At 48.0% G+C, this 25819-nt stretch overlaps 2 protein-coding genes across 5 annotated transcripts in view; one reads left to right on the top strand and one right to left on the bottom strand.

Moving 5' to 3' along the window:
* Positions 1-17863, bottom strand: part of STAG1 (STAG1 cohesin complex component) — a 163952-nt gene extending 146089 nt beyond the window's left edge. The window contains exons 1-2 of one of the 3 annotated variants that reach the window (XM_085232711.1): positions 17650-17863; positions 11566-11703 (exon numbers count right to left, since the gene is read on the bottom strand). The gene's annotated coding sequence lies outside the window, so the exon portion shown is untranslated. Of the gene's footprint in view, positions 1-11565; positions 12425-17649 lie in introns of those variants that run through there. The other 2 variants (XM_085232710.1, XM_085232712.1) reach the window with 2 other exon arrangements.
* A 230-nt stretch (positions 17864-18093) lies between these two features.
* On the top strand, positions 18094-23968 carry SLC35G2 (solute carrier family 35 member G2). Of its 2 annotated transcripts, XM_085232731.1 has the most exons (3): positions 18190-18261; positions 21498-21571; positions 22238-23968. In XM_085232731.1, exon 3 carries the CDS (start codon positions 22260-22262, stop codon positions 23493-23495), a length of 1236 nt encoding a protein of 411 aa, XP_085088857.1. In that variant the 5' UTR covers positions 18190-18261; positions 21498-21571; positions 22238-22259; the 3' UTR covers positions 23496-23968. The 2 variants fall into 2 exon arrangements, with proteins under 2 accessions (XP_085088858.1, XP_085088857.1); XM_085232732.1 differs by lacking the exon at positions 21498-21571 and having other exon boundaries at positions 18094-18261.
* The last annotated feature ends 1851 nt before the right edge of the window (positions 23969-25819 follow it).

Below are 25819 nucleotides of genomic sequence, written 5' to 3'. Positions count from 1 at the left end.
CTAAAGAACTGACAGCAAACACTAATACCCAGGAAAGACTGGGTTATTTTTCTAAGTGCAGTTTGCTGGGTAATGTGTAACCTCACAAAACTCCACTCCCTGATTGAGAAGCAGTTAGAAAGTCACAATAAATTTCCCAGTGATAAAACAGTACATGAAATATTGCCGTATGAAGGAGTGCCTCCTAATAAAAGAACAAATAATAATGTATTATCCGATAAATTGAATTGTTCCTCCTGACGATAAGAGTTTAACCCATTTGTTTGCTTCCCAATACCTGTGAGACCATTTCCCTTACAAGCAAACACCCGGACCTCCCTCTAGGAGAGCACAGCTCAATGTATAGGTTTGAAGAGACTCCTACGGTGCAGACAAACACTAAGAACTTCGGGCAGCTGTGTGTGCAGAGAACACCTCAGCCTGCTCTACTCAGCACAGCTACCTTCAGACACTGCCCAGCTGACCTCCCGGATCCCAGATGTTCAGAACTGTTATGATGTTTAAATAGAACTATGAGTGCTAAGTGGCTTTCAAGAAATCATAAAGTAAGCTTGGAGGAAAGGAAGTTATTTATGGCTTCCCTGATAATATGCAAAGCACTGCTATGCACAGACGACAATGAAAGCAAATAATTTAATAAATGATTATACAGATGCAGTAAGAGCCAGCCTTCTGGTCTGGTACAAGTTGTTTTTGTCTTCTGAATGGGCTAGCAGCATCATCTCTGCCAAAGAAAAAGCTTCATTTAAAAAAAAAAAGCAACTTTCACATATTAATACTCACACTCTATCTCAATCTGAGTCCATTCTGAGAAATCATGAATTAGTCTATTGATTCCATTCCTCCTTAGAGAAGCACTAAATGGCACATCAGTGCAACCCTGCACACACACACACACACACACACACACAGTGCTCTTGGAGCTCTAGGTACTATTCAGTGGGGAATTTGAGTAGTCAAGGCAATAACCATTCATTTACACAGCTACACGTAGCAACAAAAGGCACTTTCCTATAATTTGAGAGAAAGCCAACTAAATTAATATGCTTATTTTTTCAAAAACATTTCCTGAGGAAAATGCAGTGAGTACTTAAGAGTGGCTGAGAGCAAATTAAAACATTTCCAGTATTATTTGTCCAATGACAAAACATTTATTTTCCTGCTTCGGGTTTCAACATGAGGAAATGAAGCGCCCAACGCCATTAGGGAGCACACATTAACAGTGAGCCAGAACAGCTCAGAATTTTTATACAGAACTTTATTACTGGAAAAAGGCAGCAATTTTTTATACAAACTACCCAGCTAAAGTGGTTACCGCCTCAGCCTTATGCTACAAACCTGCTTACCCACTGGTGCCTCCTGCAGCAGCCCCAGTTCTGAACGGTACAGGCACGTGCTGCAGGAAAAGCACCCACGTGTTAAGCAGGAAGGGGCACATCCTGGTAAGAAGCAAATGAAAAATCCTGATTACAATCAATGGAATTGTGAAAAGCAGCTAAGAAAAGAAGCAGGTGGTAAATCTGAAAGGCATTGTTCTGCTTATCTAATCCAACTCATCAGCACACAAAAGACAGCTACTTTACTGCAAGGAGTGAGGCTGATGGCTCAAAAGCAGTTATAAAATAATTTCTGGGAAAATGTGTTTCCAGGTGACGTGATGCAACTCAGTACTCAAAACACCCCACTACAGGATCTGAACTTCTGAAGAAATTGTAAAGCTAGGGAACTTCTGGCCAGCTTTCCTTGTTTCCCTATGGCTGCTCTGCTACTGTTGGTGCTCATCCAGAGCTCTGCAGGTTGATCAGAGTGGGGGGATATCCTGGTCCTTATCCGGCACAGCTGAGCAGTTCCAGGCACCAGAAGGGACCCCTGGAGTCGGCTCCAGCCAACAGTGAGCTTCTCTTCTCTTCCTGCAGGGAGCTGCCATTACCTCGGAGCAGCAAGCTGACAGCTACAGCAAGGAGAGCTCCAGAGCAGGGTGCCAAAAAGCTTTCATCAGCCGAAGACAAGGAAGCTGCTTGATTAGGCAGAAAAGCGTGGGTTTCATCTCAACCATGATCCCAGGAGCCCTAAACCAGAAAAATCTCCAAAGATTCATAACAGACAATAATTTAGTTTTGAATCCTTCATCAATGGAAGTATACAATTAAACAAACATACCAAGGATTATCTTTTCCAGTTTTAGCAAGGACAAGAGAATATCACCAATTGCACCACGCATGAGAGCAGCCCAGATCCATGTTTCACAGTATTTAACTGAGTCCAATGGAGAGACGTTAACAAGAATTTCAAAGCAGATTCTCCTTGTGCACTTAATCTCATGGCTTGCAGCAGGGTTTTTCCTCATTCAACTTTAATGGATGTTTTAAATTAAAATAGAGTCCTTATTTAGTGCTTAGAGCTTTTATGAACTTTCAGGTTTTACTGGGGCCATTTTAACATTTGGCTCATTCAAAAAATTTTCTGCTTAACATTCTGAATTTGAGTACTTTGCCACTGCAGATTTTTCCAATAGTAGAACAGCTTTTTAATATTACAGATGTAACAGGTTCTCCCATTTAATGTTGTTGAGCTCACCTCCCTACTTCATTACACAGCTCACGTTCAATACCATCCAAATTGCTCGTGGCCCTTTTCATCATTCATTAATTACGTAGCTCAAGTCCAACAGTGCTCTAATCAATTCTGCGTCTGTGGCTGGGAGAAAAGACGAGGAATCTCACCTTTTATTCTCTAACTCAGCAGTGTCTTTTCTACCATTATAACAGTCTTCTCTTGCTTTGTAAATAATGTTTTCCTACATGGATGTACTTCAACATGCACTTGTAAAATCTCTAACAGAACACGTTATGGATGGAACCAACACCTCTGGGCACTTCCAGACATGAACACCCATGACAGCCTGCCTGCTGGGCTCCTGCTGCCTGTGAGGCAACCTGAGAAAGTTGTGCTTTCAAGCTGGGCAACTCTAGAGCCATTTCCATCACTGATTGTTAGATTTAGCAAAAATGTTCCTATATTGGCTCCTGATACTGCTAAAGAGACAAACTGCAACAAATCACCTTTTGGAATGAACCCCTTTAGGTTTATGGCTCCTCCTCTGCAAGACACTCTCCCTACCTGCAGGGTAAAACCTGGCTTTGCTCTGTGCTCAGAGCCACTGTTTTAAGATACGTATGTTGAAAACAGCACACCTTCCTAAGCACTGGGAACTCCTGAATACCAGACTCCCATAGAATTTGGAGTTCACTGCCCATTTAGGGAAAAAAAATCAACACAATTACTTACTAGGTTTTACCACACTTGAGCTTTCCATGTGTTTTTTTTCTTCCTCTTGGTACCTTTTCAGTAAGAAAAAAAAAGGTATGAAATTGACTTCTAAAACTTCTTATTTTTTGCACGTACCATGCAAAACCAGCACTGACTTAACTTCACAAGAAGAATACCAGCAGCAGATCAGACATCTCAGCACAGCCTGCCTTCTCCAGGGGCACACACACCATTCAGATGTGGCTGCACTCGTTCTTTCCTCATTTTGGTTTGTTTCAATGATATATATATATCATTCATATATAACCAGTTTTCTCCCTGGTTTTACACTACAAATTGGTAACGTAGCACACAGCACTGAATTCAAATAAGTTTTCCCTGCCCTGCAGCATGGCTGCTTATGTCTTCTACCTGTGTTTGGTCTCAGACAGAGCCCGAGCCCTCCTGGTAACACAACTCGTATGACACCAGCTAACAAACAGACGACTGGTCAAGAAAAAGCACCCTAAGATGACAGACTTTGCACGCATTTCTATCACGTTCACTAGCCCACATCAAAACAATGCAATCAAGTTGCCACCCTCCTGCAGTAAGACTGAACGTCCTTCCCTGCTTGCAGGCGATGCAGACAGTCATCACAGGGACATCGACTGACCAAAGATCAATACTTTCAAAGCCCTGTTTCTGTGCGACAGAACTGCAGCTTTTAATGAAAAATCTGTTTTAATGCCAACCATCCCAGCAAAGCCAGCAGTGCTGAGCACTCAGCCCTTCCTCTGCAGCCACAATTCAGGGACTTCTTCAACACTTCAGTGCTCGCATTTTATTCAGAAATTAAATGCAGTCAATATAGCCATCTTCCATCTGGATACACTGGACAGATCAAGAGAAAGCCAAACGAGACAGTTCTTAGTTAAATCAACATTTCCTGTGCTGAAGCTACAAACACCTCACCAGCATTCAGAGAGCAAAGCTAAGGAACTCGTGTTTTAAGCTTAACAGTGCCAATACCAACAGGTACAAAAGCCTTAACCATCAGTTTTTGGTTATTCTGCAGTAGCAGTGATTCACTAAAGCAGTGAGCACCACGCAGCAGTTGCTGTAGCAGAAGCACCCATGTGTTCTACGAAGCCAAAGGACACTTGAACATGAAAACAATTTTGGCAGAGACACTTGAAAGAGGTTGTCACGTTAAGTAGGAACTGACCTCCCTCAACTAACAAGAGAATCATCTGCGAGAAGTGAATGATTAGACAAATTGCCAAAGGAAGAAAAGCCCTGAATGTAATTCATCAGAAAAAGGAGAACCTGAACATGTTGTACAGCACAACTTTCTGCTAGGAGAGTTTAAAATACTTTTCATTTGTACATGAACTTTTGAAAGGATGTTTATTATTGACTGTTCTCTAACACAATGTACATTTGTAACCTACCTGCCAGTGCCCAGACTTGCTACAATCAGGCTGCCTTACAAGGAGATGGAGGAGATGATCACTGTGGTAAATTTTGGCTTGCATGGTTGCCTGAAATCAACACACTGTTGTCATGACAAGCCCAAGGTAAAACCAAAGGGAACATCTGAGGTGTGTGATTGCTTTTCTGAGCAGAGTACTTATATTTTGTTGAACAGCCCACTCCGGGTTACAGAAGAAAATGGATCCTTGGGGTGAGAAAGACAGCAGCAGTTCTCACAGACAGGACTGATGGCAGAGCATCTGGTTGGCTCGCTGGTCTCATTCCTGCTCCTCACATCAAAACATCCACTTCCCTGCTGCCAATGGCAAGAAGTTCTGATTCAAGCTGCTATACCCCATGCTTAGTCCTCCAGCTCCTGCTTCCACTCAGGCTAGAATGCCTTTCTTTTTTTTAAACATCTTCCTTTCCAGTGAGGAGGAGTAGCAAATTAGGGACACACAGCACAAGCTTTCTTTTTTTCTGAAGGTGGGGGGCTTTGCAACTATTAGAATTGACTTACTAATCAATAGACTCACCAAGCCTATTGATTGATGGCTCAAACACAGCCAATGTGAAAACCCTCTGGAGGGGCAGGAAACAGTTCTGGAGATTGAACAGGGAACAGATTCTCCCAGATCTTCTGAAGTCGAAACAGAACAGAGCAGAAGATAAACCAGCAGTGGAATTGTGCACTGTGCTCATGAAAGCAGAGCACAAGACGAATGGCTTCTGAAGCAAAGACGTGAAGCTCAGGCACGACGTAACATATGACTCTGTCAAGGAGTCAGAGAGGGCATCTGCCTTTTCTTTTTTGCCTTGGATAACTGAGAGCTCTGAGAAGGGAAAGTAAACAAGAGATTGATGAATCTTCTCGACTGTTCTTCTAAGTATCTATGAAATATATTGCCAAGGTAAACGACATAATATGAGCTGTATTTTAGAAGAATAAAGTACTGCTGGCCTCTGAGTTGCAGCAATAGAGAAGAAATTCATATTCTCAGAGAACAGCCAGGTGAGTGGAGAAGCTGTTTGCTCCTCTACTGTTTGCTGCTGCACCTAGGAAGGTCCTCAACTACAGAGCAAAGCCCCACTGCACTGAGAGCCACAGCACAGAAGCAAAATGCCAGCTGCTTTCCCACCTCCAGACAAACCTCAGTATCACAATTATTATACATGAGACCACAAACTGCTCTTTAACTCGCAGAGGTACCTGTCTTCCTGCATGCCTTTACTGACAACCACCACCAAACACACAGCAGAGCAAGACACAGCTAACGCTGCTGGGAGCTGTGGGGTAACAAAGAGCACAGGCGGGGGAAAGGAAAAAAAGCTGCTTCAATCACTGTCACCACGGGTTTCTCAGTACTGAAAGACTCGTTCATCTGCTATCAATCCGTCTGTCGAGGAATTCCAAATTCATGCAGAAAAGCAGAACGGCTGCGGTGGTTGCTGATGATTCCACATAGGCAGTCAGCGTCCAACAGCCAAGGGAACCCCATGATACCCATCCCTGGTACATGAGAGCTGCACAGACACTGCTTCCCCACCACAGCCCAGGCCTGCAGCACCCCGCAGTGTTCCGGGGGGGGACGGGGCTGATCCATCAGAGGCCGGCACTCAGGGTGACAGGAGGGCAGCAAAGGTGACAGCACTGATTGTCACCCAGTGAGATAAAGAGATAAACACCAATCTACAACAAAAATACACTAAGAAACCACTGGGCACGGTCATCAATATTGATCTACAACATGAACAAAAGCCAGGAAAGACTAAGAAACGCAAAACGGTATCATTGTAAATTTAATTTTTCATCCCATTTCTATCAGGAGCCCACAGAAAATTTAGCTTGTAAACATATTAAGAGACCATATCAAAATAAACAGAAAAGGAATGAAATCTAAGTACAGCTCATCCCACACATAATATTGCACAGTACCACTTCCATACTGTGTCTAACTAATTCACTTCAGACCACACATGGATAGGAAACAAATAATGTTATTTGAACATGCTGGGACCCAAATAGTTATTAAATAAATGTTGTTAATTAAGACGTAACTGAAAGGTTGGCTTCAAGACTCAAGCATATCCACAGTACAAAAGCAGGCCTCCAGCATGAGAGACACGAGCTGCACACACAGTGTTGGAAGACAGCAATTATCCACACGCATCTTAGAGGAAGATTTTAAAAGCAGTGACTACATTCCCATTAAATGTTCCCAGTAAAATCCCTTTTACACTTTTTTGCACAATTTTTTTCACTTTTTCCCTTTTTTTTTCTTTTTTTTTTCCCCTCCCGTTAAGGTGCTTCTATACTTTCACCACAATAAAGTAAATCCTCTTTCTGTATTGTTGGAGATAGTCATAAGGATCTGTACTACTTTACAGTAACAAAGAAAAGAACATCTAAAATCAAAGGACGTGGAGAAGCGACGTTCCACGTATGCTTTCAGCAGCTTAATTCTGAGCAAACAAGGCAGCCTCTCTTTACCTCTCTTCATGAATACTGAAGGCTGCAGATAATCAAATGGCAACAGACAACTGCATGGGGCAACAGCATCCAGATGGAAGGTCCTTATTCCCCCAGACAAGAGCAAGCAAGAAAGCCACAGCTCCTGAGCAATCAACCACGGCCAGGCAAGAAGCCAGACAAACAGGTATTGTGCCTCTCGCTAACCAGGCAGGGCAGCTGCTTCTGCAGAGGGCAGATATCCATTTGTCCCATGCAGGTTCCCATCTTGTCCCTCTCATTCCCCGTGTGGGAGGAGGACGAACGCAGCTTTCTGAATGGCAGAACCAACAGTGACCCGGGCGTGTGCAGGCAAAGGCAGAACCTGCAGCACTGGCAAAGCCTTGTCTGAGCTGTGCACAAGAGAAGCACCTCTGAGCCACGCAGCCTGTGCAGAGCTCTCCAAAACATGTCGGCACAGAGCAATCACCGGCACCTACACACCACCAGCATCACAGCATGGTGCCCAGCTGGGCTCCAGGAGGCAGGATAGGAACTGATGGGGGAATGTGCGCTCAGCAGTGAGCGGGGTCAGGAAGCATGAGAACAAGATCTGTGAGGAAACACTGGGAACTGGGACATAAGACATGCAATTTGTGGTAGAGATCAAGGGAGAAAATGGTTCATCAGGAACAGCTGGGTGTGACCAAGTCAGGTTACTGCAAAATTTGTCAGTTACACAGCAGGAAAAATCAAACAAAAAAGCAGCGAGAATAAAAAGCACTGAAATAATCTGCTTAAGAAATGCAGCGGAATTCCCAGCAATTAAGAGATTAGACAAGCACCTGTCAAGAACGTGGTAAATGACCTTCCCCGAGACAGAGCAAGAGACTAACGCAAGGTCTCTCCTTTTTTGTTGTGCTCAGCATTGTCCTGGAACAAAGAATGCCCAAACAGAGCTGGGAAGTAAAAGTAAAGAACCACTGCATGCAACTCCTTACAATAAAGACACAACATTAGATAGAGATCTCAGGATGCTACAGCTTTCATCTCTCTTAGTGGCTGTAAGTGCAACGTGGATTTGGATTCCAAGCTATATGGCTGGAAATGCCAGCAAAACAATCAGTGAAAATATTAAAAACCAGAATGACTAGATATAAACACATTTTAATAGCCTCCACAGTAATAGTTTTCATTAGACAAAACTTCAAAGGTAAAAATCTGTACAGGATATCTTCCCTCACTGGAGCACGCCCTGCTTAGAGGACAGAGCTGTGTCTGAGTTATAAATGAAAATGATAAATGTTCTGCAATTCCTCGAAAGCAAACTCAGGATTCTAAAGGGAAACAACTGCAAGGCAAAACAGGAGCCCAGCTCTCTGCTGGTGAGCAAGCTGCTAGAGGGCTGCAGAACCAACGTTACATTAAACCCTTAACCACCTCGACGTTCTGAGCTAGGGATCTTCAAGAAAACATACTGCAAAGCTAAAACAGGAAAATCATAGAATCCTAGAATGGCCTGGATTGAAAAGGACCACAATGCTCATCTCATTCCAACCCCCTGCTTTGTGCAGGTCACCAACCAGCAGCCCAGGCTGCCCAGAGCCACATCCAGCCTGGCCTTGAATGCCTCCAGGGATGGGGCATCCACAGCTTCCTTGGGCAACCTGTTCCAGTGCCTCACCACCCTCTGGGTGAAGAACTTCCCCCTAATATCCAACTTAAACCTCCCCTGTCTCAGTTTAAAACCATTCCCCCTTGTACTATCAAGAAAATTCTAATGAAGTGGAGAGTAAGACTAGAGGTTGTAAAGAAAAGAACGTGGGGAATGCAGGGCGAGCTCCATTTTTCTCATCACATATAATCAGGATGTTTAGATTGAAAGAAAAAAATCAGCATTAGAGCCACTGGGCTCCAGCAGTGAGTGCACTGCCAGCCACCAACAGACAGCATCATCCAGCTGCTCCCCAGCCCATCAACCTCTCAGCTGCCGTAAGATTCAGCAGAGCAAAATGGACAAGATCCACACACAGATGCTTCTGCTTGTCGTTAAGTGCACTCTGAAGCACTAACAGCTCAGTTAGTTCTTCTCAGCAAGGCTAAAAGCAGTTTGCATTGTTCTTGCCCTTCCTTGAACACCACGCTCTGCCCGCACACAGCAGCGCCCTGCTGGCTGTGATCACTGTGCTGTGCTGCTGCTAGTTCAAGTTCCTCCTCTGCCAAAACAAATGTTCTCTTCCAAACAAAGTTAGAAAAAACATTTGTTGGCTATTTGTGTTCACAGTAACTTGCATGCTTTGGAAGCAACATGAATGCAGCATAAAGATACCAACAGCGAGAACTCAATGACAGCCCACAAAGAACTCAGAGCCTTGCTTCCCAGCCCTGGAAGTTATGTTTAAGATAGTCTGGTGCTCAGGGGACGCCTTGTGTTTACACCACAACAGACTGGTGTCTGTCATAGCCCCATCCTTCCTGACAAAACTGGAAGGATGCAGTGTAGGTTACTCTCAGCGAGGCAGATGCAATCTGTTCTTTCTGTAAAAGCTGCACAACGATGAAATCTGCTAAGTGCAGATCCACTCTGAAGAACCTATCTCGTGGCCTCTGCCAAGCTAGCATCCACTGTTTTGCAGATGCTTACACACCGGTCACTTCAGGGATTCATTCACTCACAGTAGCAACGTGCAGCTCCCACATGAAAGCCACAGAACAGGGCAGCTACAGCTCTTGGCTCTGAAGAAGGAAAACTCAGCAGAATTTTCCCACTGAAATACTTAAGGGGAAAAAAGTGGCCAAAAAAAAAAAAAAAAAGCCTTTATCTCATACTCAGGAATTAATTTGAATAATTTTTGTTGTAATATAATCAGCCTGCAGCTCTGAGTCTGGTGCAGGAATGTGCAGTGCAAGGTCTGTGTGCTGTGGGGAGCAGGATGCAACCCCATTGCCTGCTGTGGCCACGTGCCAGATGGCAGCAGAGGGGCAGACCGACAGAACAGCAGCTGACATGGAAGCGTTGGGTGCAGCAAAGGGGTAGCACTGAATTCCTCTGTGCAGAAAAACTGGCACCCAGGGATGTTCATCAATGCTTGCTGAACACCGATGGAGACCAACAGTGGGTGCAGCACGGCGAGGTGGTGGCTGCTGTGTTTCAGCAGTGGCAACAGCAGTCATTTCCATGGGTGCAGATGCTTATGAGCACGGCATGCAAGCTCATGTTCATCCCTGGTAAAAATGCAGAGCTAGCAGTGGTGACTGCTGGAAAACAGCAAATTCCCAGCTATGAAACACTATCAAATGGCTCTTTGTAGCTGTAGTAGTTTCTGTGGATATAAATAGGAAGCATTACTTTCAGAGCAACCTGTGTATATTCCCCCATTTTCCAATTATGCATTCGCTCCTCTGCAGATCCCATAAGCTCTGCCTGTGTCACACTCACCCTTTCCAGCAGCAATGAACCTGGTCATACATTCACAATTCAAACAACCCACGTTAAACCAACTGTGCCTTGTAACATCCAGCAAAGGCTCTGTGCGCTGTTCAGCAGTCTGTAGGTGAAGGGATCAGAGGTGGGGAACTACAGATCAGTTCTGATTGCCCCACACACTGAATGCTTTTTGTGGTCACAGTCACAGAGAGTCATTATCTCGTGTCAGGAGCTTGAATGCAAACAGGACTTACAAAGGAGCAACAGGTTGCCTTCAGGACAAAGGCAGATACAATGGTTAAACTGCAGATGTGGGTGTTATCAAAGCATGACTTTAGGTCAAGGAAGTTGTTTGAGGGAGATGCAACAAAGGAGCTGCCTGCCAAAAATATTTATGAGCAAGTAAGAGTTGAAAGGGTTATTCCCAGCTGCCTGTTTTACAATTACATCTACTACATCAGTGACACAAGAGAGCAGTGCCTCAGAATCTAGCACAGAAAACACAGGTGGTTTTTGGCATCACTTGGGCAGACTCCAAGCTCTGCACAAAGGCTACGGACATTCCAGCAAGTGGAGCATTCCCACAGGCAGTGCCCATGATGAAGCCCTGGCAGAAGTCTCAGAGAAAATTCTCTGAAGGTTTTAACAGGATACACCTTCAAGCTTTAGCAGCTTCATAAAAACTCATTTGCCCAGAGAAAACGAAGTGTCCATGAAGTAATGGCATCTACAACTGATAGTCATTTGAGTTGTTGTAAATGGGACGTTATTTGCTTCCTTGGTTTCTCACTCCACATCGATACCCTTGCCTCTTCACCCCCAATGTCCCACCTGGTCACTGACAGACCAAAAAACAGAAATAAGAAACCAGAAGAGTATGGCATAAGAAAGAGCAGTTTGTTTTACCAGATTTAATGGCTGTGGCAGTAACAAACATTTCAACTCAAAGACAAGGTATTCCCACCTCAACAGTCAGTCCAGGAAACACAGCAGCCACTCAGCAGGGCTTTCATTCCGCAGCACCAGTATACAACCCTTCAACGTACTGACAGAAAGGCATGGAAACATTCCTTTGCAAAGTGTAAGACACAGCTTTTCTTTTCTGTTGGGAAGAAAAACATGTATTACAGTCTGATACTGAAATACACATTTAAAAATGCAGGGAGCAGGGCATTTTGTTTCCATTCCTTCTCTGACAGCATTGGTAACACGGTTCCACTTGAACTCCAGGATGTTTGATAAGACCTGACTTCAAGTTCTCACTGTCATCCAGCATAAGGACAGCACTGCCAGAATCCACACTGGCTGCTTTTAATGAAATACAACATGCAGCATCTCTCCTCATCAGGGTCAGAACACATCCAGCACTTTGTGTAGCTCAGTAATTAGCATTCAAAATTACCTACAACACATTTTGAGACAAAGGAAATTTCAGCACTGCCTTCACCACTTTGGCAAAGAAAGCTGTTCCATATGCAGCTCATGGAGGTGACAGCTGATAGAGGGGTTAAACAAACGACCCAGGTGAGGGAAGAAGGCAAGAGATGTGTGCAGACCTATGGAAGTGACACATCTTCTGACCCAGCATACAGACCCTCTTCTTTGTAGGAAGATGAGAGAAAGGACATTATTGGTGCATTTGATTTGTGTAAAGGCAAGTGGAACAATCAGCTGGAGCTTAGGTATGTCATGGGGAGAGCTTCGAAGAGTTGAAGAAACACACTGGAGCTGTGGAATAGGAAGGAGATGAAGAATGAACGAACTACGGTCTGGAACTACAAGGGCAGAGGATCCAGAACATCAGTGTCACAGCTGCCCTTCAGAAGCCTTGGCAGCTATTTGTACTGCTTTAGCTCTCTGCCTTTGCTCACACTACCACGCTGTACTACATGATTTATTTCATGATATTTATGGTATCACCACAATTAAGCACTTTTAAACTCATCCTCCAGAAACGGACCTACACAACTGTATGCTGGGTGCGCGCCCTTTTTTCTGTTTTCCTCTAATTCCCATTACCAATAATTTTCAGTCCGTGGACCAATTCCTCCTAAATTCAGCAAAACAGAAATCCCAGCATATGCTCTCATCAATTTACAACATTTACTTTTTAAAGGAGATTCTTCGTTTCTCTTTGCCAGGTGTCATTCTACTAAAGCAAGGCTGCAGGAACACAAAGTGATTATGAGACACCAAAGAAGCCACGCAATGACAGCCTTTGAAAATTCTCCCATGCAAAATGGTGCTTGCTCTTATGGGCTGTTAGAGGTTGTGCCCACCCTCCCACCCAGCAACACGATGTGACAGCCTAACGAGCCTGTTAATAGAAATGATCCCAGAGACCATGGCAGTAGATAGCAGATAAATGACAGCATAAGAAAGGGCACACCAATGCTGCAGGAAAGCTGAATTTCACAAGTCTGTGGGATTTCTCTACAAGATTTTGCTTACCCACATGCCTACTGACTCTTCTTGATTCAACCCACCTTCATTTCTAAGAGACATTGAACAAGCTTCTTCACAGAAGGCTCTCAAGGAGAATAAGCTGCCATGGCAACCACAGGCCTGGCACCAGGGGTTATCTTGCTGTGGGCAGGAAACTGTGCAGGAACAAATGGCCATTTCTGACAGAGCTGATGTCAACAGTGAAGTCTCACAGAGCAGGACCCAAACTTTGAGGCGTTGGTAAGAATGTCCGTGTGGAAAAGGAGGTAACAGCTGAAGTGACAATTTGCTGGTAACACCCAGTTCCTCCTGGTGCTGCAGGCAGGGGCAGCAGCAAAGAACAGAAGAGCCAGCACAGACTGAAACGATGGCAAAGCTGGGTGGGGGGATTCAGCAGTGAGATACCCATAGGAACACACAAACACTGCCCCAAGCTGAACACAGCTTCGAGGGTAAGCACACACATCTGTGCCCCTCTGCATCTCCCACCTGAGGAAGGTGGAGTCTTAACCCTTCAGAACAATTCCTCCCAAAGAACACTGTTGTGTTGGCCTTGCATCACTTCTACAACACCCGATTCAGGTCACTCACCTGACAGGAAAACCCCTCTCACTGCAAGCACTGAGAGTTTGTCAGATAGCAAACCCAATGGGAAAGGGAAGGGGCCTCTTGGAGCTGCAGCAGGCTGTCACATCAGCTCAAGCATCCCGTGCAATTCCACGTGCAGAAACAGTTCTCATGGTCCTGGTGAGCACTAGGAGCAGCCGTGCAAAGCCTGCATGCTTATTACTCACTTAGATGGAATTCATTAGTCATTTCCAGATGAAGTTGTATTTTCCAGCGTTAAACACTAACACATTGGCGTCCTCCTGCTCCTATGGGATTCCAATCCTGAAAAGGAGAGGAAACCCCCCTGGGAGGGCAGCGACAGATTCTCATCTTGGCATCCAACTTTTGTTTCCAAAAACCATAACACATGCTATTCCCTACTGTTAAAAACAAACAAACAAACAAAAAAAACCCATGCATTCAAGATGGATTGTTATTACTTTTATTGTAGAAAATGTCTGACATTACGGAACACTTCTGACACACAGATCTAGTCCTGTGCACCTCCACAAAGAACGTTCTTATCCCATGAGCCAAACCATCTGTCAGTGCTGTTTCCCCCTCAGCTAACCTGCCAGCACCACACCAGTGTGCTGTGTGCTCACAGAACACAGGCTCACTTCATTTATTTATAGAATAAACGGCACTTATTCTGGTGAACTCCTGCACAGCAAGGAACACGGCTGCCCATACAGCTCTGGGGAACCACGGGAACAAGCTGCCTTCCAGCTGGGAGGGCTGAGCAGGGCACCCTCTGCCTCGTCCCTTTTAAGGGGATGTTTTCTTCTGATACAAAAGTGCTTTGGAGGTTGTGTAAATGAAATGGACAAGGTTTATACCGAACTACGTTTCAAACTGGGGTATGTGGTATCGCCTGGGCTCAGTAAAGATATCTTGGCAAAGGACATCTATTTCAAGCATGCCGTTGTTACTAAAAAGCATTCTAAAAGGTTTCCTGCAGAGATGTGAACGAAACACCTTGCCAAATCATCACAAGCTCAGGTCCTTGTAATGCCAGAAAAGGACCCAAGTTGTGGGCTGTTCTCTCACAAACGAGACAAGTTGGCAAGTGGTGAAACCATCATCTGCACTGAGACTGCCAGCAATTGGGAAGTAGCTACAAAATCAGAGCTAAGTCTGAAGGCTGACAGAAATGCCCCAGTGCAACTCCTCCTCCTCAGCTCTTTCATCCAGCCGAAGGGGGTGCTCACCTTAAAATAATTAAGATGATGAGGAGGGATCTTCCCAAAACAACACCTGCCTCAGGAAGTACATTTTCACACTAAGTTGCAACATGAAGTCATAATGTTCTCTAAACCTCCCATTGCCTAGAGGAACAAAGAGAGATCTTTGCATTCTGATCACATAATCAACACCAAAACTAACCAAGTGAAATCAGTTTGGAAATGAAAGATATTGTGAAGAACGAAGTGTATCCCTACATCCGGAACAGAATCAACAGAGCTGCGTGTTGTGAACACAAACCTTGTCAGACCTCCCTCTCCCTTCCACGAAAGAAAACCAACTCTGTGCCTTTCTGTTCCCAGCCAACAGACAGAACACAGTTACGCTGCAAACAAGTAGCTGGCCGCTTGCAATGGGAGAGTTCCAGAGCTCCAGGTTAAGTGAGCGACTGAAAGTAAAACCCCCAAACTTCAAAAGAAATGAACAAATCACTATGCATTTAACACCTTTTGGCTGCCATTGGGAATCCTGAAGCAGATCTGTTGGATTTAGAGAGGCATAGCCTCATTCCAGGCTTCGAGCAGTGCAGTGGGGCTTTACCCAAACGAGGGCACTTCAGGAAACTGGGAAAGCCGCAGGGCAGAGGCCAGCTGCCTATCCTGACACAGCACCACGTCCAAATTCACCCTCTGCCACCCCTACACGCTGTAAGCAGAGGAGGAGCCAACTTTGTTGCTCCTGGTACGTCGTGTGCTACCTGCAGAATTTTCAGATCTTCAGAGGAGTGTTTGAGTCATTTTTGCATCCCACCAGAACATCATTTACAAATGTTATGGTGAAGGTATGTCCTTATCCCAGCAACAAAACTTTCCTTAGTAAGTCATCACAATTAAGCGTTTCTCTCCCACCACATCTTTATACTCCTCCAGGCTCAACTGCCTGCTAAAATTGTATTTAAACGCCAGCATTTAGTCATCTTGTAGCACAGCAAGCCTTTGCAACAAAGGGAACGAGCAAGAAGGCAAGCCAGAGGTATATATTCTTCTTTGGGAAAGGGTATTTTCCAGTCAGGAATATTCACCCACTGAGTCCCTAAACATCCTGAGTTACTCATTTTGACGATGCATCAAATATTTAATGCTCATAAGCCTTCCCAGCTCACAGAAGGTGCACTGTGCATACAGCAGGTGTGATATAAAATGTATGCAACATGAAGACAGCAGAGCATGGAGACCTCCTCCATAGGGCTGGGGATACCAGCTGCTCTGCAAACCATTGCCCAGCATGTTGCTGTACAGGTTTGGCCACATCAGTAGGATAAGGGGAAGCAGTATAGACAGTGAGCTGCCATGTGCTGAGGAGGTGCTCTGAGCTCCTCTGCCTCCAAGCAGCCCCACTCTGCACCGCTATCTCCTGCTGCTCCATCGGAGTCCATTGGCCGGGCAGTCCTACCAGAGGCACCCTGTTCCACAGCTCCTGCTCCCCACCATGCCGTGCCACAGGGCAGTTGTGCTGGGGAGGTTTGCACCACGAGCAGCACTTCTCACAGTGCCCACCAACAGCTCATCATAGCACTACCAGGAAAACAAACCGGCCTCTGGTTCCACAGGAACTTCTTTACACGGCCTTCTGATCCAATGCTTTCCTCCAACCGCCCAGTGGGTCAGACCATGCGAACACACACCAGGTAACTTTGTTAGGTGCAGATGAACAGGAACTCAGCGCACGGGGCAGAACTACTTTGGGTCCGGGGAAACCACGGTGACCCTCCTTATCTCTGCTGAGGTAACACAGGGAAGTTGGGCAAGGCCTGAGATGTGGCACCCGCCGTGCCCACAAGGACAGCCGCCTTTTGTGCCTCAGCGAACAGAGCTACTGGATGAGCCCTGCAGCACCGAGACACGGGTACCCAGCGAGCAGCTCCGCTCAGCTCCGTGACGCGCACACAGCTGCCGAGAACGGCATTTCTGGACGCCGCTGCGGGCACCGCGGCCGCTTTCCTCTCCCGCCGCTCCCGCCCCGATCCCGCCCGTTCTCTGGCGCAGCGCGGCCGCCCGCGCCGTCCCCGGCAGCCGCTGCTCGGCGCCCGGTATCCGCAGGGCCGCCGCACCGTGCCGCCCCTCGCACGGCAGCGCAGCGCGGAGCTCGGCCCGCCGCGCCGTGCCCGCGCTCCCCCGGTGGGGCGTCGCACCGCGACCACCTCGCGGCTCTCGGAGCGGCGACGGCGGCTCCGGGCCGCGCCCCGCTCCCCCCCGCGCCCCGCCCCGGCCCTGGCCGCCCGCCAGCCGCCCCGCCGCCCTCCCGCGGGCCGGGCCCGGGCCGCGCGCCGCCGGCCCCCGCCGCTTTCCCTCCCCGCCGCCGCGGCTCCCGCTCCGCCGCCGGGGCCGCCCGGGGGGCCGCGCGGCGGAAGCGCCACCCCCGCTCCGCCCGAGCGTCCCCCGCCGCCCCCCGCGGGCCCGGGCCGAGCCGCGGGAGTGCCGCCGCCGCCCTGGACGGGGCCGGGCCCGGCAGCGGGAGAGGCCGCCGCGCTCGGCCCCGCGCCCCCGGCGGCCCCGGCGGGGACAATGAGATGGCGGCGAAGAGCGCCGCGCCCGGGGGACCCGTTGCTCCGGCAGGAGCCGCCCCGCCCCGCGCCGCCTCCTCTTCCCTCCCCTCCCCTTCTCCTCTCTCCTCGCACGGGCAGCGCCCGCTCCCGGCCCGGCCGCCGCGGAGACCGAGCGAGCGAGCGGCCCCGGCCCGCTGCCCCCGCCCCTCGCGCCTCCATCTTGGATCGGCGCCTCAGCGCCCTCCCTCCCCCGCGCCCGCTCACCTCGGGCCGCGCCGCGCCGGGCGGCGCCCCGGGAGCCTGCGGAGCGGCTGGCGCGCGGGGTCCGGGCGGGTGCGGGCCGGGGCCGGGGCGGCGGCGCTGGCGGGGGCCGCGCTCACCGGAGCCGCAATCCTAAACCGCCATCTGGCGGCATTTCCGACCGCCAATGGCGCAGCCGCCGCCGCGCGCCGGACCCCCAGCGCCCCCTGGTGGCCGCGCGCCGCCACTGCTCCGCGCCGCCGCCGCCGCCGGGAGGGGAGGGGCGAGGAGAGGAGGGGCGGAGGGGCGCCGCGGGTCGGGACGGCGGCACGCGAGAGCCGGGCGCCGCAAACGTCTTTCGCGCGAAAACGCCGCGCATGCGCCGCGCCGCGACCGCGTAGCGCCGTTAGGGCGCCGCTGTGGCCGAGGAGGCGGGGCGTCGTCCGGGTGACGGGAGACGGGCGGCGGGGAGGGGACGGAATGTCGCGACGGAAGGACGGAGGGGCGGGACCGGCCCCGCGAGGCGGCGGCGGGGGCGAGGCAGGAGCGGCGATGCCGGCCGAGGGCGCGGGGGGTCGGGGGCCGCCGGCCGTGGAGAGGTGCGCGGCGGCCGCAGAGGGCGGTGTGTCAGCGGCGGTAAGTGACCACGGGGCGCGGGGAGGGCAGGGCGGGCGGCGGCGGCCGCTTACGGAGCCGCACCGCCGGGTGCCGCCAGCGTGCGGGCCGTGCCGAGCGTGGGAAGCGGTGAATGAGCAGCACGGCGTTCGCCAAAAAGCTCCGTTAGCGTCCTGCAGTTCCTGAAATAGGAGAGAGAACATCTTCTGTCCGCCGCCAGGCTGTAATAAAGGCTGCGATCTTCCTTCGAGTATCACTGATTTTTAATAAGTGCACGGATGTAGCCAGGCCGTCTGGCCGGAAAGATGAAGGTGCTCCGATTTAGTGGCGTGCATCCCTTTCGCAGTGTCGGTGACACGGCACTGAACTGCCTGCCCCGCTCCGTCCGTGTGCCGCAGCCCGCACCGCTCGGCCCGCAGGCTGGGAGCTACGCGCCGGGCTCTGCTGCAGCCCGCAGGAAAAACCGCGTTGCGAGGAGTCAAAGCGGTGTGACAGAGGGACAGGCCGAGTCCCGTCACGGAGCTGTGTGGGTATGCGCCGTGCCTGCTGGATCCGTGAGCGGAAATTACCTGTCTGTAGTAACCTGGTAGAGATTGCCTCCGTCTGTCCGGGCTCGGGGCGATATCCCGGCAGCGTTAGGGAGCGTCCTGCCAGGCCGGCACTGCCGGCGCGGGGATGGCTGGCGTCGCGTTTCTGACTTTGTTAGGAGCTGCGGGTGCCGTGCCCGCAGATCTGTCGTATTACATTTCACTTGGCTGACAGGTTTTGGCCTCACCTGGCATAGGTTGAGAGTATTTTCCTGTGAGGCTATTAAAAATCTTTGACGGTAAGCAGCAGTCAGATGTCAAAGGCTGAATTCCCCCAGGCATGGCAAGAAGGCAAGCACAATCTCCCACTGCTCAGCACTGAATGGCACGCAGTCGTGAATTCCTACCTACCTTGGGATTGCTAATCAGCATACGTGTCATGCTTTTGGTTTTTTTAGGAGGGGTGGGGAGGGGTTCTTTTACAAAAGAAGTCATGGTGGGTGTTGTATTAATGGTGTGTGACATTCGGTGAGTCCGTTGTGAGGATTTGCACACCCATGGGAATGTGCTCCCATGTTGGCAGTCAGCGGCTTCCAAGAGCTGGCAGTTTAAACGGGAGTCAGGTTGGTGTCTGAATCAAGAGTTTGTTTTGCTATGCAATGTGAGAACTTTGCACGGGATTTAATTGTCAGCCTTCTGTTATATTTCATTCCAAATTTAATTATATTTTTCAGAAGAAATGCAAATAAACCATTTTGTCTCCGGATACAAAGCAGAAAAAACCCCACGAGCTTCATGTGATCTCCACAAAAGGCATTGGCAGAAGTGGCAAGTTTTCTGCAAAGGCTGTGTTAACTTGTTTTAGATTTGCCTGCAGGACAACCACTGTGGGTTTGGGATACGCACCCATCTCAGTCCCCTCTGAAATTCTCACTGTTAAGAAATGCAGGTGGCCTGAATGTACAAACAGATACCCTGTGAGACAGCAGAGCACGTCACATACCCAATCCTGAGTCGATGAAATGCAATTGTGATTGAAGCACTGCAGGTTTTTTTTTTCTCGTTGCTCCTCATTTCTGACGTTCTCCTTTCTGCTTTGCAGACCTCCCTGCTGCCAGTGCTGGTAGTGCTGAAGGGAGCGCTGAGCCGTGCAGCCATTTTGAGCTGTGTGCCCATCAGCCATTGTTTCCCTTCAGGGAGCTCTCTGAATGCATTACACAGGTCCAGCACTACATTTGCAAATGCATTTCATCTCTTTTCTATTCCCTTTTCTGTATTTGCTGGAAGAAAATGTCACCAAAACTCAGGAGGAAAGAAAGATGCTGCAGTATGCTAACAATTAGAGAAATGCATTTGAGGGGGTTGTTGTTTTTTTTTTTTCTCATGAACCAACAGTTGCAGCATGTACTCATCTGTTTCTGGATGAGGACTGAGTTTACACAGGCTGGATCCACTATTGCTCAAATAACAACACCTCGTGTGCACTGTTTGCATTTTTGTTCTCCCACTTTCCCCATGTATTGTGGAGATCAAGGTCCTCCCCACGTCTTAAAATGAAGACAAGGTAGAATAGTGAATGTAAAACACAAAGAAAACGCTAGGTACACAAGGAAAAGCTGTGCTTGTGAAAGGCACTGCCTTCCCGGACTCATCCTGTTCATTTTGCATTTGCTTGTTAAAAGAATCTGAAATTAACTTATAATTAGCTGATCTACAGAAAAAGCATAAGCAGCGGCAGATAAGACTGGGGCACGATGCTGGTAGTTTTTGTTTAAATGCCAGATGGGTTCACACTGCCCTCGAGTGCAGCTGATGCTCAGCTCTTACCCTCTATTTACTCACCTTGGCATTTCAGCTGGTGCCTCTCAGGTTTCCTGCAGTATATATGCTGTGCATTAATGGGAGTCCTGGATCCTCCTCCACCACTTAATGGTGTCCTGGGTGCACTTTCAGCCCCATTCCTCTCTGCCCCTACCAACCACTCAGTCTAAGAGCTGGGATACAGCTTCGCTTGGGTGTAAGCAAGGGGTTAAGAAACCCTCACCCTGACCAAAAGACTGTTCTTACGCAGATGCTGTTGTCAGCCAGGCACAGGCACTGCTTTGGCTGTCACTGATCATGGATGGAGAAAATGTGAAGGCTGAACTGGGTCACGATAGCTATCTGTGAAGTGCTACCACACCTTCCTGTCATTGCCTTCTATGTGGGTTCTGTCTGCGGGTCTCCCTGGCGATGTGCTGCTGTTTGCAGCCCAACCCCCCCACGGCTGTCATACACACCAGAGGCCAAACTGCTGTGGCCTGTGGGGCTGAGCTGCTCTCAGCTCCTGGGGAGGATGAGCCCTCTTGGGCATCCCCTCGTCTGCAGAGGTAAAGGCAGGACGGTGGGCATCGGATGGTGAATTTTCTTGTTATTAAACTGTAGGAGCCTTGTGTTCACAAACCACCATTCGCTCTTTAGATTACTTCACTCAATAATTCCGAGATCAAGCTGAAGCGTGATTTTAGCAAGATTACACTTGATTGCTTTTTCCTTTTTTTTTTTTTTTTCCTTCTCCAACAGTGCTCCAATGTTGCCAGTTCCAGAGGAGCACGGCCTCATAGCACGTCTCAAACGTTCAACCTTGAACAAAATCAGAATGTCTCATGCCTGCCTTGAGTGTTACTTTCTTTGCTAAGATTGCTGTGCCCTGTTCTGTTTGGTATCAGAGCTTTTACTGTTTCTGTTTAGATATGTGGACAAAGATGTAGATGACAGAGAAGTGTTTTCTCCTTCTGGCTTGGAATCAAACTTCTCAAGAGCAGGTAAAGTCTGCGTGTTAGTTGGTGTATTTGGTGGGGCACAGTGGGCCTCCTACAGGAAGGTTCCGTTCTCCCTGCTGCTGCCTCACTGGAAGGGCTCTGCATAGACGGTGCAGGGAACTGTGGACAACAAAATAAGCATTGAATGAGACTTGAAGAACTAGTCTGTTGCAAAGTCAGTCACTGGAAATAAGATGTGAAAAGAAGAAGGTATTTTAACATTGTCAAGTATCGTTCAAAAATGTGTTGTTTCTTCATACGCTACCTATGCCAACTTGCTCAGGGATGATGTTTCCCTGTGCTGCTCTCTGGGGTTTATAAATGAGGCTGTCATCTCCTGCCAAACTCCTGTAATCTTTTAAAATTAGCAAGCAATTAACAAGTATAATTCATTACAGGGTATTTACTGGCCAAAAAGCTTCAGCGAGAGAACTTTCTCGTTAGAATACAGATAGACTGGGACATTATACAACCCATACATAATGGGAACGTGCCATTTTCAGGAATTGGCGAATAAAATGGAGCTAAAGCAAAACCAAGAACAATCTATGTGTACTTGGACATGGCTCATAAAAATGGCTTGTAATCACTAAGAGCATTTGCATATTAATGAATCTCTTAGTATTCAGGAAATAAAAAATAATGGTGCATCCCTGTTTTTTCCTTAAGACCAGGATATTTCTCTGAGGAAATGGATTCATCTTTCCAAAAATATCCAGTCAAAAAGCGAGTGAAAATTCATCCCAACACGGTAACAGTGAAATACACATCTCATTATCCCCAGCCAGGAGAAGAGGGATATGAGGATGGTAATGAAGACACGGGAGTATTTATGGAGGACAGTCCAAAGACAAGACTACTGAATGCTGGGAAAAAAAGAGAAAGGACCTTTTTTGGTGCAATAGACACGCAGCTTCAGCCAGCACAACTGCCCAAGCCCAGTGAGATGGGGCATTTCCAGAACTTTCCTGAAGGAAATATACTGCAGTCAAGGAAAATGTGGATAGTCCTTTTTGGATCTGCCGTGGCTCACGGATGCGTGGCTCTAATTACACGATTAATTTCTGATCGTTCCAAAGTGCCATCACTAGAGTTAATTTTCATCCGCTCAGTCTTACAAGTGCTGTCCATTACTGCTGTGTGTTACTACCACGAGCCACCCTTTGGCCCCAAAGGGTACAGACTCCGGCTCTTCTTCTACGGGGTCTGCAACGTTATCTCCATTACGTGCGCTTATACTTCTTTCTCTATAGTTCCCCCTAGTAACGGGACCATTATGTGGAGGGCTACCACTACAGTGTTCAGTGCCATTTTGGCTTTTTTGCTAGTAGATGAAGGAATGGCTTACGTAGACATAGTTACGGTAGTTGGCAGTGTGTTTGGTGTTTGTCTGGTCATGATCCCCAACATCGTTAAGGAAGAAAACTCTCTGCTGAGCACCTGGAAGGAAGCTTTTGGCTACACCATGACTGTTATGGCAGGCTTGACCACTGCTCTCTCCATGATAGTCTACAGGTCAATCAAAGATAACATCAGCATGTGGACAGCACTGTTCACCTTCAGTTGGACAGGAACAGTATGGGGGGCATCCACCATGTTCTTACTTCAGGAGCCAATCGTCCCACTGGATGGAGAAACCTGGAGCTATCTCCTCGCCATCTGCCTGTGTTCCACAGCAGCCTTCCTGGGGGTCTACTACGCCTTGAGCAAGTTCCACCCTGCTCTGGTCAGCACTGTACAGCACCTAGAGATAGTCATTGCCATGGTCCTGCAGCTCATCGTGCTGCGCATTTTGCCAGGTACTTACGATCTTGTTGGGGGAGCAGTTATTTTGGTTAGTGTTTTCTTCCTTGCATGTTATAAACTGTCCTGGAAGAATTTAGAAAGGCAAGATTATCAGGAGATTGTGGATTCTTCCATTAAATGAACTGCAGTTTTGTTGTCTAGTTCTGGACGTGCGTTACTGCTGTATCTGTTACATGCGCAACCACATGAAAGTAAGATATTCCAACTCTGTTGTGTCTTAGTGTACTGGTCAGGTCCTCTTTCTACTGTGTAACTTCACAGCTGATGTAGCAACGTTGATATTTCCAGACTTCCATGACAGGTGAATTTGTTCTAGCGCATACAGTCACTGTTTGTCATGTGATGAAAGAATATTTGTCTCCAGCATAAGGGGTAGTGGAGCACAGGACAAGTTGTAGGCCTTTTCTGCCTCACTTACCCTGCTGAAGTAATACAGAGGGATCCACTAGCAACTGTCATTATTGTGCACTGTGGTAGTAGGAAAATGAGCAGTAAAAACATTAAAATGGTTAACCAGGGTGTCTGTATCCTGTGTAACATTTCTTACACTTTGGCTGTAATATTCCAAATGAAGTAACGCTAATAGTTCTGTGACTTGTGTTTCTGGTGTCTATATAAACAAAATAATGTATCAGTAAAGCTTTTTGTGCTCTGTGGTTAGGCTTCTATCTGAACTGACACAGGAAGCCCAGACCTCTAGAGGTGTCTTTCCCCCCATGCCCTTGAGTGGTCTGCAGTTGTGCTACAGCTCTGAAAAGAGCTCTGGAGCAGGGCAGCATTTCTTCTCTAGAACCACCTTCTCCAAAAGAGGTTTCAACTGTTAAGCAAGGGAGGGAAAAATAAAGGCTGCATTTGAGATTAAGGTGTGAGCAACGGTGTTTACAAGAAACAGCCTGGTAGGCATCTAGTGACTGTAAAACCATTTCCAGAACAGTCAGCCCCTAAACACATTCTCCAACCCAAAGAAGTACTGCAAGCTTAGTCTCCTTTCAATGATTTTCTGAGTCAGCATGCTTGGGTCCTAACAATTCAGTTAAAAATTAAATGGACAAAAAGCACTGGAATGTCATGGTTACAGACGGCATTCCTGGCCCTGCTTACAGCTAGGAAAGAGTGTCTTAAGAATCTGCGTCCACAATTGTGCTTTCTGCAATTAAATGCAGCCTAGTAATTGCATTAGTCCCTACCGCACATCCTTCCTACTCTGCCATGACCATCAGTAAGAAATGTGAGGTCAGGCATCAGAGGCATTTGCTTTCATCTTTCTCATCCTTCTGGGAACTCCTTGGAACTGCTGGGAGCCAGCTGAAAAGACACAGCAGGAGGAGTCTGAGCACACAATGGGTTTGTTTTGCACCCTGTGCCCACCAGGCAAGGAGGGAGCCATTGCTGCTTACCAGGAATGGCTCAGTTAGTATATATGATCTGGTGAAACCACAGCAACAATTGGGATAGATTGAATCCCAATAGATTGATAGATTGAATGGGTCTCTTAACAGGGAGAAAATAAATCTTCCTTGTTGGTAAACATAGTCTTGACAATAAACACTACAAGTCCATTGATTCTGACTTCCTGAAACAGAATAACAAAGAAGACATATCACAGTATTTTTTCAGATAGAAAACTTGAGCCATTGCACTCTGGCTCTAGGGGCATCAGATTCCTGAGACCACCAGGGTAGCAGGGAGGAATGGGTGCAAAGACCACTTAGTAGCAGGAGGTGTCAGTAAACACAGACACTGATGCTGTTACAGATATCAAGGATATCTGGGAAGCAACTGAAAGGCAGGTGGTAGGCATGCTGTATGATGAATTCAGCACACCCTGACCATCATAGTGGCATGAGTAATAACCTCTCCACATGCCCTCAAGTTGTCTCTCTGGCAAGGGGTGCAGTGCTGAGTCTTGGATTGGCATCTGTGTGATGAGCCCAGTTGCTGTCTGGAGCTGAAACAAGGACTTGAGAAGTGGTTTGGCTAAGGGCATGCTGTGGCTGACATCCAAAATAGGAAAATGTTCAAAGTTGAGAGCTATTTGGCCACTCAGAGGTGCAGTTGGTCACAATGAAATAAAGCCAGAAGGAAACTAGAAGATGAGAAGTTGAAGGCTTTGTTCTTACCATAGTTCCTAAGCAGTCCCAGGACACTTCGGCCTCTGAAAATATCCCAGTATGTCACTATTGCTGCCCTGTGCTTTCCTGCTCAGGGGCAACACCAGTAGCAAGGAGTGATCAGGGCTCCCCGCTGCCCCCTCCCTGCCCACCCCCCAGCATTGCTGGTTGTGAGCCCTGCCAGCTGACAGCAGATGGGGAGCCCTGGGGTTATGGCTGCATTGCAGCCAGGATCAGCAGACACCTCCCCGTGCCAGCAGACTGTGCCTCCGGCGGTTCTGGGACACCAGTGTTTTCAGAGGGAAAAGCCATCCCTCTTATGACCTCAACCAGT

This window comes from Meleagris gallopavo, chromosome 11 (genome assembly GCF_905368555.1).
Source record: "Meleagris gallopavo chromosome 11, MGAL_WU_HG_1.1, whole genome shotgun sequence".
NCBI classification, from domain to species: Eukaryota; Metazoa; Chordata; class Aves; order Galliformes; family Phasianidae; genus Meleagris; species Meleagris gallopavo.
The sequence above is the reverse complement of the archived record's forward strand: the minus strand, read 5'-3'. Positions and strand labels throughout refer to the sequence as shown.

Coding starts and splice junctions, on each gene's coding strand:
- SLC35G2 (XM_085232732.1), top strand. CDS start 22,260: ATGGATTCATCTTTCCAAAAATATCCAGTCAAAAAGCGAGTGAAAATT.